The sequence below is a fragment of the Capricornis sumatraensis genome, chromosome 12 (assembly GCF_032405125.1).
Source record: "Capricornis sumatraensis isolate serow.1 chromosome 12, serow.2, whole genome shotgun sequence".
NCBI lineage: Eukaryota > Metazoa > Chordata > Mammalia > Artiodactyla > Bovidae > Capricornis > Capricornis sumatraensis.
Window position 1 is genome coordinate 93,320,335 of NC_091080.1, and position 17,101 is coordinate 93,337,435.

The window sequence follows — 17,101 nt, forward strand, 5'->3', positions numbered from 1 at the left end:
CCCTCCGCCCACTGGCTGCAAGCACAGTTCGCACAGGCTGTCTACCCACTTCTGCGCCAGCCTCTTGGGGTTAAACACGCAGTCCTCGCAGGCTGGGCCAAGGCACCAGGGATCTGCAGCTCCGCGCCCCCCCGCCCCAAAAAACAGCACATCTCCAGGGTCCACAGCCCAAACGACACCCTCTTCCCACACAGCGTCCCCCCACTCCCCGATCCAGGAGCAGCTGCCTAGAGAGGGGCTCGTAGTCCTCGGATGGACCGTCCACCTCACCTGGCATCTGCACTCGTGTGCCTCCCGGGGCCGCCCACACAGGCCCCCCGGGACAGCACGGCCGTTCATGGGACTAAGGCCCTGGTTCTGCACAGGAGCCCAGACCTCCTCTCTAAGTTCACGGTGCGAGCAAGGACATCCTCTCCTCCAGGCACCACGACTTTACACGCCGGAACTCCAGCATCCTTTCCCGGGGTTCCCTTAAGCGGTTCAAGAGAAAGACCTTAATCCAGCTGCTCCGGAGCCCCGCTTCCTGGAGCTTTCCACTTCCTGCAGAACCATTTCTTGGTGACCCACCCAAGCCTCTCGTGCCCCACTGTGACGGGCTTGCTGGTGGCCATCGTGGTCGTGAGCACCCAGGGCTTGGAGAAGCTGGTTTAGCAAAACACAAAGCTTCCTCCTTCCCAGTACTGCTCAGAGCACACGACCCATATTAGCGGGTGGATTCCCAGCAACAGCTACAGCTGTCCCCCTTAGAGGACGAAAACGCAGGGAGAGGTGACACAGCCCTGCAATCACACGCGTGGTCAGCAGCTGTCGTGGGCAGAATGCCCGCCCCGCGCCCACCAAAACGTCTTCAGGCCCGGAGCCTGAGAACACGCCGTATTAAATGTACAAATCCAAACGGCCAACCGGCCGACCCTAAATGAGGAGACGCCCCTGGAGGACCGGAACATGCCCAGGGTAATCACAGGGTCCTTCAGACACGGGAAGGGGCGTGACAGACAGGGTTCAAGGGCCGTGAGGAGAGAAGGGGCCCGCCAGACGTGCCGGCTAGAAGACGGAGGAGGAAGCCGTGGGTGCAGGCGGGCTCCAGGGGCAGGAAGGCAGGGAAGACAGTCCTTCCTGGAGCCTCGGAGAGGAACACACCTCCTGACACCTGGATTCTAAGCAGTGAGACCCATCGGGGACGCACCTGCTCTTCTAAGCCACTGAGTCTGTGGTCATTCACTACAACAGCCGCAGGAAACCAAAAGCGATCCTGGGAGTCGGACGCCGCTGTAATGAACGTGGACGTGGCTTTGGAACTGGGCAATCACGGAGCCTGGGCGAACTCGGGAACGTGGCGGGAAGGGCCTAGGTCGCCTTGAACGCGTGTGCTCAGTCACCTCAGTCGTGTCCGACTCTGCGCCCCCATGGACTGTAGCCCGCCCGGCTCCCCTGTCGTGAGATTCTCCAGGCAACAACACTGGAGTGGGTTGCCATCTCCTGCTCCAGGAGCTCTTCCCGACCCAGGGATCGAACCAAGTCTCCTACGTCTCCTGCACTGGCAGACGGGTTCTTTACCACTAGAGCCGCCGGGGAGGCCTGCCTTTGAACGGACTGTTAGAAATTCAGATGTTAACAATTGGGCCAGGGCGCAGAAGGAAGTCGGGAACACGGAAGAGAAAAGCCGGTCGTCTTGGAGAAGCCCGGTCTGCACGAACAGACGACAGGCAGGCCCTGGATGGCCAGGGCACTGCAGGGACTCCCAGGTGGAAACCGGGGTGTGTCGCTAGAAGCTGGAGAAAAGCGGATTTGCGTCAGAAAAGCTCCTCAGATGCATTCAAACAGGAGTCAGCTATCGCCCGCCCCAAGGCCTGGGGAAGGAGGAAGGAGAGCTAGATGACGGGGCACAGCCCCGGGCTCTGGCGGGGTCTGCCCCGGCGTCTGCCCTGGCGTCTGCTGGGCTCACTGCGCACTGTCCCATCGTCCTGCTGCATTTTCTCCGGAACAGTGCTGCGATGTGACACGGTATCATGCGTCTCCTTGTCTGCCTCTCCCCTCTGCTGGAACTGGAGCCCACCGAGTGCCGACCCTGGACAAAGCCCGGTCCTGCGGGACCTCCACCAGCTCCAGCCCCGTCTCGACGGTGCCACTCCCTCCAGAGGAGCCCCGTGCCAACTGATAACCCGCCAGCAAACCTCCTCTCCCCGCTCTGCCCCACCCACCCCTCCGCTGGCAGCCTCGGGATGCCAGCAGGCACTGCTGTCGGAAGGACGTGCCAAGGTGGAACGGGAACTCTGACGCCTCCCTATCAGCTTCATTATTCAGCACCCGCCCACCCCGTGTGACCGGGTGTCCTCTAGCTGGTCCTCACCCTTCTGCCTCAGTTACACAAATTAAAATGAAAGCAACTTGGAAGACAGGGTGGGGTCGAAAGAAACTTTAAGAGCAAGGCAAAAGGAGGAAAAAAGAGGGGGTTCCCTAAAAGTTCAACTTCTGCATTTTCCAACAAGGATTACCTAAAAGGCAAAAAGTCATATGTGCCTTCTCCCTCCAAGTCTCCCTAACCCCACAGGCACAGAGGTGGCCTGTGTGACCGCTGACTCCCAGCCCCGGGCGCCCTGACTGTACACAGGAGGTCAGAGATGTGCCCACAGATCCCAGCATTCCACTGCCCCAGGGGCCCGGCTGAGGTCACACTTGGGGTTCCGGGAAGAAGGCGGGTTTCCCAGGCAGCCAGGAAATGAGTCGCTGCCCCCGGGAGCCCAACCAGACACCGAGGACATCTCATCAGCCTTATTTCAGATCCTCTGACAGGAAAGATTCTGGCTGCAACACGTGCTCAGCGCCAAAGAAGAAAGTGGCTGATCGGCATTGCTTCTTCAAAACTTGAATGCCAAGATGCCTGTTCTGACACCAAATGGTCAGCTCCTGTTCCAGAAACACCACGCATGTGGTAAAAGCTTCTAATGGCAGCCAGAGCAGGGTTCTAGGTTTGGGTCCCCCAGCACCGATCCTGCACTAGCCCTGTGTAAACCAAGGCAGCAGTGAGGTCCAGTCAACCAACCACAGGGCCCTCGGGACCAGCCTTGTGCAGAACACACAGACGAGTTATGTTAACTTGGTCTGATTTCTAGAGCGCTGGTTCCATCGCTACCAAATGCTTAATGCTGGAGGGTCATCTAAGGAAAGGATCTCGGAGGGACTTCACTCTGCAGCCTGGAGGCAAGGGAGGTGCACTTGTACCCGGGAGACACTGCATTTCACAGCATGTTTGCAAATAAATTAGTCAAGATGTTAACAACCCTAACAACAAAAAAGACAGCCAAGAGAAAGCAAGAGGGAGGGAGGAGGGGCAGACGTTGGAAAGCAGCCATCATTAATTCAGTTTTAAATAGAAGATGAGCTATATTCTTGCTTATTCAGCAGACTGGTGCACCCAAGTTGGCAACTTTTAAATTCTGCACAGGAACTTCCAGTATAAATGTCACTTTTTAAAGTGCAGATATTTAAAAAGTCAGACCTTGAAGTTTCAGGCTTTAAAAAGTCAAGCCCGTTGAAAACGCACCATACTAATTTACAGCTTACTTACTTGTGGGATCTTATTCTTTTTCATGGGGAAGAAAACATTCTATTGTAACACTCTCGTGTCAGTGTAATTACACAGAGTTAACAAACTGAAAGGTTGAGTCAAGATCCTCTGATGTATTCTACTTTTGAAAAAACACAAATATACTACACATACTTAAAATAATTATTGTTGTTCAGTCGCTAAGTCATCTCCAACTCTTTGTGACCCAATAGATTGCAGCACACCAGGCTCCTCTGTCCTCCACTATCTCCTGGAATTTACTCAAACAAATGGCTATCTTCAAAATGCTTCTGCAGAAAATCACTTCAAAGCCCCATAACACGCATGAGCCCTGCCGATGGCAATGATAAGTGGAAAATACAGACACGTCTGGCACTGAGGGAGGGGACCTGAGCTCTGCTTCCCACCTAAAGCCCTCAGGGAAGGTTCAGGGCCTCGGTTTTCTCTTTTGTCGGGAGAGGCAGTTTATACTAGCTCTGCTCACCCCTCAAGGTGGCTGTGGACAGCGACTGAGACCCTGTTGGTTGGGAGGGCTTCAGTGCCTCCAGTTACCAGCAGCTGGCTGGGCTGGGTGCTCCATCAGCAGGGATCAGCGGGTTCTCTCTTTGGGGCCCAGGGTGCTTTCCTGGAATGTTGTTAAGATGTACCCAGTGGCTGAATCCTTAGCTTTCCAACCAGCAGAGGAGTCAAGTAGGAACAAAAAGGGGCCAAGGGTGGCCGTACGCCGTGAGGAGGGGCCTGATACAGAAGAAGGGGTCACCTGCAGAGCAAGGGAGGGACCCAGTGTGGGGCAGCAGACGCCTGGCCTGGCGGCCCCTGCTCCAGGAGACCCTGCCCTGGGGGACCCCTGCCCTGAGGGGCGCTTCTCTCCATCTAGAAGCCCCGCCCTCACCTGCAGTGTCCCAGATGGAGATGTTGAAGGAGCGCCACTGCTTTAGGTAGAAGGCGCCGCCCACCGTGCTGACCGTGTCCGGGAAGCGCCGCTCCATGTACCTCTGGAGCAGCGACGTCTTGCCCACGTTCATGTCCCCCAAAAGCACGATCTTCCCGTCGGGCTTCCTCATCTTCCCGCAGGGGGCACCCCTCCGCTCCCCCACGCCCTCCTGGCCGGTGCGCCCGGTGCGCGGCTGCAGCCGCCGGACGCCCCGAGGCTGCTCCGACCCGGGACTGGCGGAGAGGCGGACTCACGGGGACCTTCCCTTCCGGACGCCTGGGAACGCGGAAGAGAAAGCGCCACTCGGCGCTGGGCCGGAGCTGGGACCCAGCCCGACGCCCACCTAGTGTCCCGCCTGCGGCGGCCTGTCCCTGGTCCAGGGCGGTCGGCCCCGCCCCCGACCGCCCACTCCCGGGCTGACCCCGCCCCCCCAGACCACCCACGCCCCGGGTCTGGCCCCGCCCCTGACTGCCACGCCCCGGGTCTGGCCCCGCCCCAGACCGCCCACGCCCCGGGTCTGGCCCCGCCCCTGACTGCCACGCCCCAGGTCTGGCCCCGCCCCTGACCGCCCACGCCCCGGGCTGGCCCCGCCCTCTCCCCGCCCCCCCCCCGGGCGCCCACCTGCCGCCCGCCAGGCCCGGTGGACGTGTCTTCGGGCCGGCCCGGCGGTCGTTTCCCCAGTGGGCGGCGCTCGGAAGACCCGGGCAGGTGGAAGGGGTGCAGGTAAGGGCGCCAGGTGGGGGAGGCTGGCGGACTCAGAGTCGAGTCCCGGGGTGGACACAGCGCAGGGGCACGGCCCGGCTGCTGACCCAGGCGTCCCGGCGTGGGGCGGGCTCCGGCCCCCCGCACCTGGCTTCCTCCTCCGCAGGCGCAGGTGTGGCCGTGACCGTCCGCGAGGACCGGTCCTCCGCCTGTCTGCTGGGGCGCTGGCGGGTGTCGTTTTCGCTCACTTTGGCGAGAAGCGGGTTGTGCTGTTATAAATCAGAGCGAGACGAGGACCGCGGTCGCCACTTCACTTCGAAGTGGACGTCTGGCTTTGGCAGTTGTGCTGATTGGGTCTTTACTGGAGACGACGGCAATTCTCCAGTGTGAACACCGGGGGCAGTGTTTGCTGAGGCCGCGTGGGTCCCGGTTCCCTGCGGAAGGAGGGGCGGGGCGCGGAGAAGTGGACGGGAGGCGGGGTGTGAGGGCGTCTCACCCGGGAGCACGGGCCTTGCCCGGCTCCTGCCCCGCAAGCCCGAACTCTGCCCTCGGTCACTGCCCACTGCGGGCCCCACCCCCGATTTCTGGAGTCGCTCTCCCGCCCTCCATCCCTCCGTGGCCCTGACTGCTTACTTTCTACCGCTCCCTAATAAAGCTTTGATTTTTCCAGTAGTCATATATGGATGTGGGAGTTGGACAATAAAGAAAGCTGAGCACCGAAGAATTGGTGCTTTTGAACTGTTGTGTTGGAGAAGACTCTTGAGAGTCCCTTGGACTGCAAGGAGATCCAACCAGTCCATCCTAAAGGAAATCAGTCCTGAATATTTATTGGAAGGACTGATGCTGAAGCTGGAACTCCAGTACTCTGGCCACCTGATGCGAAGAACTGACTCATTGGAAAAGACCCTGATGCTGGGAAAGATTGAAGGCAAGTAGAGAAGGGGACGACAGAGGATGAGATGGTTGAATGGCATCCCCGACTCAGTGGACATGAGTTTGAGCAAGGTCCAGGAGTTGGTGATGGACAGGGAAGCCTGGCGTGCTGCAGTCCATGGGGTCGCAGAGTCGGACGTGACTGAGCAGGTGCACTGTACAGGATAAGACTGCTGACCTTCCATGCAATCTCCCTCTCTGAGAAGTAAGCTGCAGGAGCGAGGGACTGTGTCTGTTTCGTTCACCACTCTGTGGGCTGAAGTAGCTGCTCAAGAAAGGTTAGAGTCAGGGCACAGTGGGTGACTTCACTATCCTGGTGAGGCCAGGATGGGTTCCAGGCAGACATCACCGCCAGCTGGGCTCCACACCCAGGTCCTCTGGTGGTGTATGTTTCCCTAGGACAGGGAGCATCTTATAAGCTAATTCTGCATCCTGCCAGCTCACCACACCTTTCCAGGCGGCTTCCTCATCCAATAGACATGGGATCAGGAGTCCCCGAAGCTGGGGTTTTTTATTTTTAATTAGAGGATAACTGCTTTACAGTGTCCTCTTGGTTTCTCCTGCACAACAGGCGAATCAGCCATCTGTGCAGTTGCTAAATCAGCCGAATGTATGTATATACCCCCTCCCTCTTGAACTCCCTCCCACCTGAGCCCCGTCCCATCCTTCTAGGTGGAGGCTGGGTCTTTTGTTTCCTTTCTCTGGCTTCTTCCCAGTACCTACAACTGGAAGGCAGTCCCAACTCAGTGTGTGTTTAAATAAATTTGTTGGTTTGCTGAATGCTGTCTCCATTTGAAACACTGATGTGTTTTGAGCCGGTTTTGAGGAGCAGGGATGGTTCCAGTGGCACAGTGGAAAAGGAATCTGTCTGCCAGTGCAGGAGACCCAGGAGACCAGGTTTCAATCTTTGGGTTGGAAAGATCCCCTGGAAGAGGAAATGGCAACCTGCTCCAGTGAGAATCCCATGAACAGAGGAACCTGGTGGGCTATAGTCCACGAGGTTGCGAAGAGTCAGACACGACTAAGCGCGCAAACACACACACACACACAACATATAGAATTCTACCTGGAACATGGAATTCACTCAGAAAGTTTGTTTAAAAAATTTTTTTAACTGTCCAGCACTTTGAAAAACTAAATTTAACCAGGAGAATGTCTCCATATCAAATTTCAACCACTCCTTTAAAAAAAAAATGCCTTAAAAACTGCCAGCTGCCTCTTTCCTCTTTGGGAAGCTTGACTGAGGAAGAAGTTAAAAGGTTAAAAGTCTGTTTAAACTAGCTACTCTCCTGCCAAGTACAATGTTTGTTCTGCCTGCACTTAAGCCACTGGCCTAACAGGGTAATTCTTTTTCCAATTGCTCAGATGAAGGGTGCCCAAGGCCCAGAAAACTAGGAAGCTTCTCTTTAATGAGATGCCATGTGAGTTCTGGGACTGTCCACGGTTACAGCAGAAGGGGTCATAGCGTGTTTGCTTCTGATGGTTTGCAAAGTGTCTTGGGAGTTTATAGCTACTTTGTTGTGGGACAATTCTCCCTTTTAAACTGCTTTCCTCTTTTCTTAAACAAGCAAACAAAAAACCCCTGCCTCTCTACGTGTTTTTGTTCAGTGGGCAGGAACTAAGCTCTGAGCCCTGACCTGAGGCTAGAGCAGTGAGGAAGACAGCCAACAAAATAAACAAGCAAAATACAGAGTGTCCTCGATGGTGATGAAATGTTTGGTGGAGAAAAACAGAGCGGGGGAGAGGGAGCAAGGCCTGGGGATGGATGCAGAGGGCACAGTCATGAGCAGGATGCTTGCAGGGACGAAGTTTCTGGAGAATGAGGTCAGGGGTTAAACATGCATCTGCAGTCACACATCGGGAGACGCAGACAGAGACCGGGTTTGTGGACGCTGGGGCAGGAGAGGGTGGGATGCACTGAGAGAACAGGGCTGACAGACACACACCACGTGTGACACGGACCGCCAGTGGGAGGCCACTGGACAGCACGCGGAGCTCAGCCTGCTGCTCTGAGATGACGTGGCGGGGGAGGCGGGGGGGGCGAGGCTCGAGAGGGAGGGGACGTACGTGTACACACAGCTGATTCACACTGTTGTGCAGCAGAAACTAACGCAACATTGGAAACAATTATACTCTAATTTTAAAAATACAATAAAGAGTAAAATAAAGTAAAAATTAAAATTTAAAAAATAAAAATAAATAAATAAAAGCAGCAAAAAAAAAAAAATACAATAAAGAAAAAAAAAGGTTCCGGTACAGACCACAGTGACTGCAAAGCCCCTGAGGCAGTGGCCTGCCTGCTGGGCTTCCTGAGAGCGCAGAACTGGGAGCAGAGCAGCGGTCGTGTGCGGATCGTATATAAATGTTTCAAATATAAATACAAAACATACGTAATTTATAAGTTTCTACGACATGTGCAGATATGGGCTTCCCCAGATGGCTCAGCGGTAAAGAATCTGCCTGCAGTGCAGGAGCCTCAGGAGTCTTGGGCTCAATCTCCTGGATCCCCTGGAGAAGGGCACGGCAACCCACTCCAGCATTCTGGCCTACAGAATCCCATGGACAGAGGAGCCTGGCGGGCAGTCCATAGCGTCCATAGCATCGCAAAGAGTCAGACACAAATGAAGTGACTTGGCATTCACATATGCACACACCTGCATATAGAAAAGCTTACATGTATGTATTCGTGTGTAAAACTATGTCAGCCTGTTTATGGTGGGTTTTTTTTAATGTGCATGTGAAAGTCGCTCAGCTGTGTCCAACTCTTAGTGACCCCACGGACTGTATAGTCCATGAGATTCTCCAGGCCAGAATACTGGAGTGGGTTGCCGTTCGCTTCTCTACGGGTTCTTTCCCACCCAGGGATCAAACCCAGGTCTCCTGCATTGCAGGCGGATTCTTTCCCAGCTGAGCCACAAGGGAAGCCCTTTTTTAACATGCAAGTATTTTTTTATTTGTATGTAACCAAATCTACCAACTTCTCCTGCCTCGTTTTTGGCCATTTCAGTATCCATCTGACCCACTAAATTTCCTGCTAAAGGCCTGATGTGAGCTGAGTGAAACGAAAGAGCTTGAGAAGAGCAAGATTTGCAGTCCAGACTGGCGGCTTTTTCAGGAAGCGACTCGGGGCCAATGTTCCCAACTGTCCGGCGCTTCGGTTTCCTCATCTGGTGAATGCGTGTGGCCCTGCCCCTCTCAGTATTACGGCTTGTGAGCCTCTACACCGAGGGTGCACCGTGAATGTCAGGCCCCTTAGCACCTCCTCCATAGGACCCCTTCGGCCTGCATCACCCCACACACAGTCAACAGGATGAAACAGGCCCTTGGGGACACCAGCCTTACCCCAGCTTGGACGGGAAATAGCAGGTATTCGAGTCTGTTTCACTTAGCATTTTCTGACACCATCCCAGCCCCACCCTGAAGGGTCTACTCTTCTCTTAGAATTCCCTTCATCGGCTTCACTCCCCACAAGTCAGCTTGATGGCCTGCACCTTCTGGAAGCCTCGCGCCCGCCCCCCGACATTCCAGGCCAGGGGGTCAGTGCCTCTGGACCCCTTTGCAGGGCTGCTGGGGAAGCAAACCTACAGAAAGACGATTAGGCGGAAATACCTGCACCCAGATTGGGAGGAGGGGGCCCTAGTCAAGAGCATTGAAAACTCCTTCAAATGCTTGACAGAAGTAAAACAAAACACCTAAAGCTGCCATGAGGTGGCAGCTTATATCCGCAAACTGCCGAGACGACAGCTTCTGAGATTTCAGAACATATTTTCATCTAGCTCAACATGGATGCCTTCCATCAGCTCATCCCACTTACTGTAAAAATTATCCTAAAACTGAAAGGAGCAAATGGAATGGAACTTTGTAAAATGGGAGTAAAATCAATACTGAATCCCCAAATGGGAGATTTCTGACAAAAAGAAAATCTCAAATAAAAAGCATGGGGTGCCATTCGCTGCCAAGGGGAGGTCACAGACTCTGTCTTCTGCGCCCTCTGCCCATCTTCCACCCTCTGCGTAGACTCTGTTATTCCTGTTCTCTGTCACACACGCTTCAGGGAACTCTCAGGGTTATTCCTGCCCTGAACCACACAACTGGCTCAGAATCCACACTACGGCGCCCACTGGCACTGTTTCTTCCAAGTCATTCCGTTCTCTCCACCTCTAGTCAACTAAACCCGAATCTGGGCAATCGCATAGGTCAACCCCAAACTGCGGATCATCTGTCCTGTCCCGGCCCTGGTTGCAGCGTCTCTCAGTCTGGGACGCCGGTCTTTGCATTTCTTTTCCCAAACAGACGGCAGGTTCCTTGGGGGCAAGTTGCTGGCTTCCTTTCCCTGGTGTAGGTTTGCCTGGTCTGCTGTGACAAGCACCACAGGCTGAGCAGCTTCAACAGCAGACTTTCAGCCCGAGATGCCGAGACCAAGGCTGGCCCCGCCCAGCCCTGAGGGCATCTTGGTGCTGCCGTCCCTGCCACCCTGCTCCTCGTGGGCCCAGGTCTAGACACAGGGCCGCGCTGTCTCCCTCTCCTCGCTTGTGGGACAGGTCGGCTTGGTCTCAGGCTTGCCCTCCTGGTGGTCACGGAGGATGCGGCCCCCAGGGGCACTTTGAAGGGCCCTCGGGACGAGGAAAGAGGGCCTGGAGGGGAGCCCTGTGCTTGGGCTCCAGCCTCCTCGGTCAGCTCTCAGCCTCTGCTCCCCTGGGGCCGTGGGCCTTCCATAGGTGTGGGAGTGAGTGTGAGTGTGAATTCAGGTCTGCGTGTGAGTGCACGTGTGGCTGTAGGTGTGGGTGTGGGTGCAGGTGTGTATGCAGTTGTAGGTGTGAGTGTGAATTCAGGTGTGAGTGTGGGTGCAGGTGTGTACACACTGAAGGAGTCTTTTGGGCCTAGAAAAGAAAACAACAGTCTCAAAGGCCCTTGCTGAATCATCTAACTTCAGAGAAAACAAAACAGAACTTTAGGCCCCGCCCTGATGCTCCAGGCCGGGTGCATCTATCTGGGACTTATCACTCCCTGTCCAGGAACCTTCCACCCCCTACACCTGTCCAGAAGACTTACTACCCCCTGCCCAACTACAAATGCCATCTCAACTAAAGAATACCCAAAACATCCCGCCTGATTAACGTTTCCCTTATCGCTTCCAGAAGCCTCCCTACAAATATGGAGCCTTCCTGACCCCTCTCCACGCTCAGCCTGGTTGTATGGCCGACTGTCGCCCCTCCTTGCCAGATCAGCCCTGGGATTTCTTTGGAAGGAATGATGCTAAAGCTGAAACTCCAGTACTTTGGCCACCTCATGCGAAGAGTTGACTCATTGGAAAAGACTCTGATGCTGGGAGGGATTGGGGGCAGGAGGAGAAGGGGACGACAGAGGATGAGATGGCTGGATGGCATCACTGACTCAATGGATGTGAGTCTGAGTGAACTCCGGGAGATGGTGATGGACAGGGAGGCCTGGCGTGCTGCGATTCATGGGGTCGCAGAGAGTCGGACATGACTGAGCGACTGAACTGAACTGAACATCTGTTGAGGTCTTTTCTCCTCTTTCTGCCTTGGCCCGAACTATACCTTACACGCACGAGTGGGTGTGAGTGTGAATTCAGGTGCAGGTGCAGGTGTGTATGCAGTTGTGGGTGTATGAATTCAGGTGTGGCTGTAGGTGTGTGAAAGCAGGTGTGTATGAACTTGTGGGTGTGAGTGCAGGTGTGTGCGTCAGTGTCCTAAGCTCAGCGGTCCCCTGGTTCCCACCGCACCTCCCTCTCTGCTCAGACAGGGAAGTCCATCTTCTCTCTGAACAGACGGTTACCCGGCGCTCCTGGGCCTGGGACCCCTCTCCTCCTCTCCTCCAGGCCTGGGGTCCTTAGCATCTGGCTGTCCCCTGCGGTCCTAGGCGGGTCCTGGGAGCTGATAACAGGATGGGTGACCCTTGGACCAGGCCCCAAAGCACTGGGCACCTAGATGCGGGAAATCTCCGATCCCAGCCCACCCCACTGACCCGGAAACGCTGGATGGCCCAGACCTGGGGTTCTCCCAAGCCCCCCAAGTGAGTCCAAGCAGCTCAAGTCTGACGCCCCTTCTCTCGGCTGACACTCAGGCTGACTTCACTCCTCCTGCCCAGTGTCTAATAGCAGACAGGCCAGCCCCGCCGCTCAGAGGCCGGGCCCTGTGTGCTCAGCACGCCTGTGGCCCTTCTGACATCGCCCCAGGCTGGTGATCAGTCTGCGTTTGGACGGTGCTCGCCCTCCCCAGCTAACCTAACATTTGCGTTTAGCAGCTCTGCAACCTCTTGCGAAACCGTGTGAACTTCCCCGTCCAGAGGGAACAGGAACCCTCCACTCACTGCTTTCGGTTTGTCAGTAAGTGACCAGCTTTCTGGACATTGTTAAGACTGTACGTGGAAGGCTTTTCCTGATCACACTCATCCGTCCACCATCACCTCCTTGGTCTTACTATTCGTCCGCGTCTCGGAGGAGAGGGTTTCTCATTTCCGGGGAGGCATCACTTTTCCTGGTCTCTTGTGGATGCGCCCCCTGGGAGATATTCCACTTCCCACCATGCCCGTGTCTCATTTTCTCATCCCGAGGGACGCTCAGCTCCATCTTCCGGGATCCTGCTCAGCCGCATCCCTCCTCCTCCCCGGGCAGCTGCCCTTTCCCCTCCGACCTCTCCAGGGTCGCAGGGGCCCTCAGTGCTGAGCGGAGCCACTTCCTCCAGGGAGCCTGCTCCCCCAGCCTCCCTGAAACTGCGGTCGCCCGTCGCCAGTGACCCATGAAACGGTCACTCAGTCTTCCGGTGCTTTCATAGCCTTCGACCCTGTTTCTCACTTCCTTCTTTGTGAAAATCTCTCCCCGTGGCCTTCCCATCTTCCTGACTACAGGGCCTCCAAAGGATCCACCCTTGATCACAGGAGTTTGCTTTCATAAATAAGCTCACCATACGCTTGCGAAATGTCCCATAAGTCTTCATGCCCTGAAGCTTCTGTTGCGTATAAAGTTGCCTAATTTCCTTGAAACAGAGCTGGGCCCCACTGGAGTCAAATCTAAATCCCGCCAAGAGGAGGCGTGTAAAAACATCTTTATAAAGACTCCAGAATTTCTGATGCTTTGAAAAATAAAGAGGAAACAATGACTGTGTTTGTGCTGCGTGGAATCCACCACAGGGTTTTAAGCCGCCGCTGGAGCTCTTAAGCAACCTTGAGAAATCCTTATCTCAAGATTTCCTAGTTTCTGTAAATTTCTCAGATTGCATCACCACGAGGCTTGGAGACTTTACAGGGAAGATCCCATCCGTGGGCAGAGGTGAGGCAGCACATGGCTGTCTTCAGGGTCCAGTGTGGGGTGAGTTGTAAGACCCCAGAATGCCCCTTTGGAATCTGGGCTGTTGGGTCGGTGGGGCGCCTGGAAAATTGACAGGAGGCAGAGTAGCAGGAGGAAAGAAAGCTCATTTCACTCACACCCGTCTGAGTGCGTTCAGACGCAGAGGCCCCCTGGACAGCTGGCTGCAGGGGGAAGGGGGGCAGAAAGGGCTCCTACAGGGAGACACATGGGCCTTCAGGGGAATACCTGGGAGGTGTGGCAGCTGGTGTGATGGTTCCCATCCCCTTGTGAGGAGTCAGCCTCCTCCCCCCATGAGAGAAGGAAGTGCTGTCTTTAGCCATTTAACCAGGTCAAGGAAGCTTCAAAAAAGCTTCCTGTGCCATCAGCTGGATCTCAGGCATCTCGGGCCACAGTAACCTTCCCATCCCTCGGTGGGGCCCGGGAGGGTCGGAGACGTTGCTTAGAGTCCAACCAGAAGGATCTCTCTGCAGGCACGCCTGGTCCAGACTCACTGAGTGTGCCAAGGGAGCTCTCTGTGCCTTGCAGAGACAGGAAGGCCGGAGTCTCAGTGTTTCCCGTAGGAAACAGGCCCAGGTGCCCGCACTTTATCCCGTGCTTTACTTCTCATTTCTAAGGCTTACAGATACATACTCGTCAGTTCAGTTCAGTTCAGTCGCTCAATCGTGTCCGACTCTTTGCAACCCCATGAATCGCAGCACGCCAGGCCTCCCTGTCCATCACCAACTCCCGGAGTTCACTCAGACTCACATCCATCGAGTCAGTGATGCCATCCAGCCATCTCATCCTCGGTCGTCCCCTGGTCGTGGCCAAAGTACTGGAGCTTCAGCTTTAGCATCATTCCTTCCAAAGAAATCCCAGGGCTGATCGCCTTCAGAATGGACTGGTTGGATCTCCTTGCAGTCCAAGGGACTCTCAAGAGGCTTCTCCAACACCACAGTTCAAAACCACCAATTCTTCGGCGCTCAGCCTTCTTCACAGTCCAACTCTCACATCCATACATGACCACAGGAAAAACCATAGCCTTGACTAGATGGACCTTAGTCGACAAAGTAATATCTCTGCTTTTGAATATGCTATCTAGGTTGGTCATAACTTTTCTTCCAAGGAGTAAGGGGCTGAATATTCGCGTCCCTCGCCCCATATTCTCACGTTGAAGTCCTCACCCCACAGTGATGGCGTTAGGAGGTGGGATGTTTGGGAGATGATTGTGTCGCAAGGGTGGAACCCTCATGAATGCGATCAGCACCTTATGAAAGGGACCTGGCCCCCCAGAGCTCTTGTGCCCCGTCCCCAACTGGACTTAGCCCAGACACTGAAGCTGCCAGCAACTTCATCTTGGCCTCCAGCCTCCAGAGCTGGGAGGCGCAGTTTTCTGTTGTCTACAAGCCACCCAGTTTGCAGTATTCTGTTCAGTTCAGTGCAGTCGCTCAGTCGTGTCTGACTCTTTGCGACCCCATGAATCGCAGCACGCCAGGCCTCCCTGTCCATCACCAACTCCTGAAGTTCACTCGGATTCATGTCCACCGAGTCAGTGATGCCATCCAGCCATCTCATCCTCGGTCGTCCCCTTCTCCTCTTGCCCCCAAGCCCTGCCAGCATCAGAGTCTTTTCCAGTGAGTCAACTCTTCGCATGAGGTGGCCAAAGTACTGGAGTTTCTGCTTTAGCATTGTTCCTTCCAAAGAACACCCAGGGTTGATCTCCTTTATAGCCGCCTAAACGGACTAAGGTAATACTTTCCTTATCCTACCCATGGGAAATAAATGAGCTTTCCTTTCCCCACATACTCACTACAGTCTGGGGCTGCGGTGGGAACAGCCGGGAATCTGGACACAGCGCTGCCCTGCCGCGTGACCCGCCAGAGCCGGGAGGAGTCGTGCTGTTGGCTGTCACCCATCCTTAAAGGAAGGTCCTGGGCCGCTCAGACTCCGCCTTGAGACGCCCATCGTTGACGCTCAGTGATTGATCTGCAGAGTGGCTCTCAAGCACTTTCAGATACTAGCTGATCATATTTTGGGTCCTGGTTACCCTCTCTCCCGCATCTCTGGTTTGAGTTAATTCTCTATTTCTCTGGCTCCAACTGACCACGGGTCAGTATATTACAGGACACAACCAGAAGACCCCTTTCCAGGCACTGATCCTTTTGAACCATATCTGAGAACCAGTGAGGGGAGACGCTCACTCAGCTCTGCATTCCAACTCTCTTTCATTATTTAGAAGAACAAGTTCTTTTTATTGCCTCATTGGACAAAAATTTCTATAAAAGAGCCAGTTTTAGTGGTTGAGCAACTAATTCTTCAAGCTACTTGACTAAACATTAACGTGGATCTGAAAGAATTTACGGGAACGGTGATAAAGTATTTACAAGCTGAAGTTAATTTTTAAACATCGCTTGCCACTGTCTGAGCCTTAGGTTTGAAGAAGCAGGCAGCTGATAGAGTGGGGTTCTGTTTGTGCTTTTCTGTATTTCTCACATCTCTGCAATGGATGCACATCACTTCTGAGAAGAAAAAAAAAAAAAGGCAGAACTAAAATTAAATTTGAACCTGGGGGGAAAAATGGGATGGACTTTTATGGGAAGGACCAAATGAAAAGCTTAGGATTCATTGTTTCCTCTTCATTGGAACTATATTTGCTTGCACCCATTGAGAGTATTTACCTGCTTTGGGATGGAGGAAGAGTGTGGTTGGTGAAGTTGTGTTTCAGTTCAGTTCAGTTCAGCCGCTCAGTTGTGTCGGACTCTTTGCGACGCCATGGACTGCCACACACCAAACTTCCCTGTTCATCATCAACTCCTGGAGTTTACTCAAACTCCTGTCCATTGAGTCAGTGATGCCATCCAGCCATCTCATCCTCTGTTGTCCCCTTCTCCTCCTGCCCTCAATCTTTTCCAGCATCAGGGTCTCTTCAAATGAGTCAGCTCTTCGCATCAGGTGGCCAAAGTATTGGAGTTTCAGCTTCAACATCAGTCCTTCCAATGAACACCCAGGACTGATCTCCTTTAGGATGGACTGGTTGGATCTCCTTGCAGTCCAAGGGACTCTCAAGGGTCTTGTCCAACACCACAGTTCAAAAGCATCTATTCTTCGGCGCTCAGCCTTCTTCACAGTCCAACTCTCACATCCATACATGACCACTGGAAAAACCATAGCCTTGGCTAGATGGACCTTTGTTGGCAAAGTAATGTCTCTGCTTTTGAATATGCTGCCTAGGTTGGTATCATCTTGTAAAAGCCCCGCCGATGACTCTAACGGGGGGCGATGTTTGAGAACCCCCCAAACCAGCCAAGCTCCACAAACTCTGTGACTCCCAAGGCAGCTTGGGAGCCCCCTACTGGCAACGGAGGCTAGTACTCTCCTAATCCAGAGTCAAGGAAGGGGTGAGCCCTCCCAGAATCCTGAGGACCCTGCTAGGGTTCCACCTGAGCGCGAGGGTTTTAGGGGACGTCCAAGGGGAGAAGGATGGCCATCTGCTGTCTTCCTCACATAAGCCCTCATCGGTTTGCTGTTCCTTGGGAGTCTGTGGGGATTCTGAAGTTCACTGAGGTTGAGACCCTCAGCTCTACAAGGCTTTCCTGGGGTGGGTGCCTGTGGGCTGTGTGCTCGGGGTCACCTCTCGGCCTGAGTTCATGATGCC

The 17,101-nt window shown here is 54.5% G+C and overlaps 1 protein-coding gene and 1 long non-coding RNA gene across 2 annotated transcripts in view; one reads left to right on the forward strand and one right to left on the reverse strand.

The window, feature by feature from the left end:
* RAB20 (RAB20, member RAS oncogene family) overlaps positions 1 to 4,830 on the reverse strand; it is a 29,719-nt gene extending 24,889 nt beyond the window's left edge. Inside the window, exon 1 of the mRNA XM_068984618.1 lies at positions 4,461 to 4,830. Within this exon, the coding sequence (XP_068840719.1) occupies positions 4,461 to 4,632 (172 nt within the window). The 5' untranslated portion in view covers positions 4,633 to 4,830. The remainder of the gene's footprint in view (positions 1 to 4,460) is intronic.
* Positions 4,831 to 5,128: 298 nt separating this feature from the next.
* LOC138089200 (uncharacterized) lies at positions 5,129 to 9,994 on the forward strand. The gene is made up of 3 exons (XR_011145786.1): positions 5,129 to 5,225; positions 5,875 to 6,132; positions 9,145 to 9,994. It is a non-coding gene; the product is annotated as an uncharacterized lncRNA (long non-coding RNA).
* The last annotated feature ends 7,107 nt before the right edge of the window (positions 9,995 to 17,101 follow it).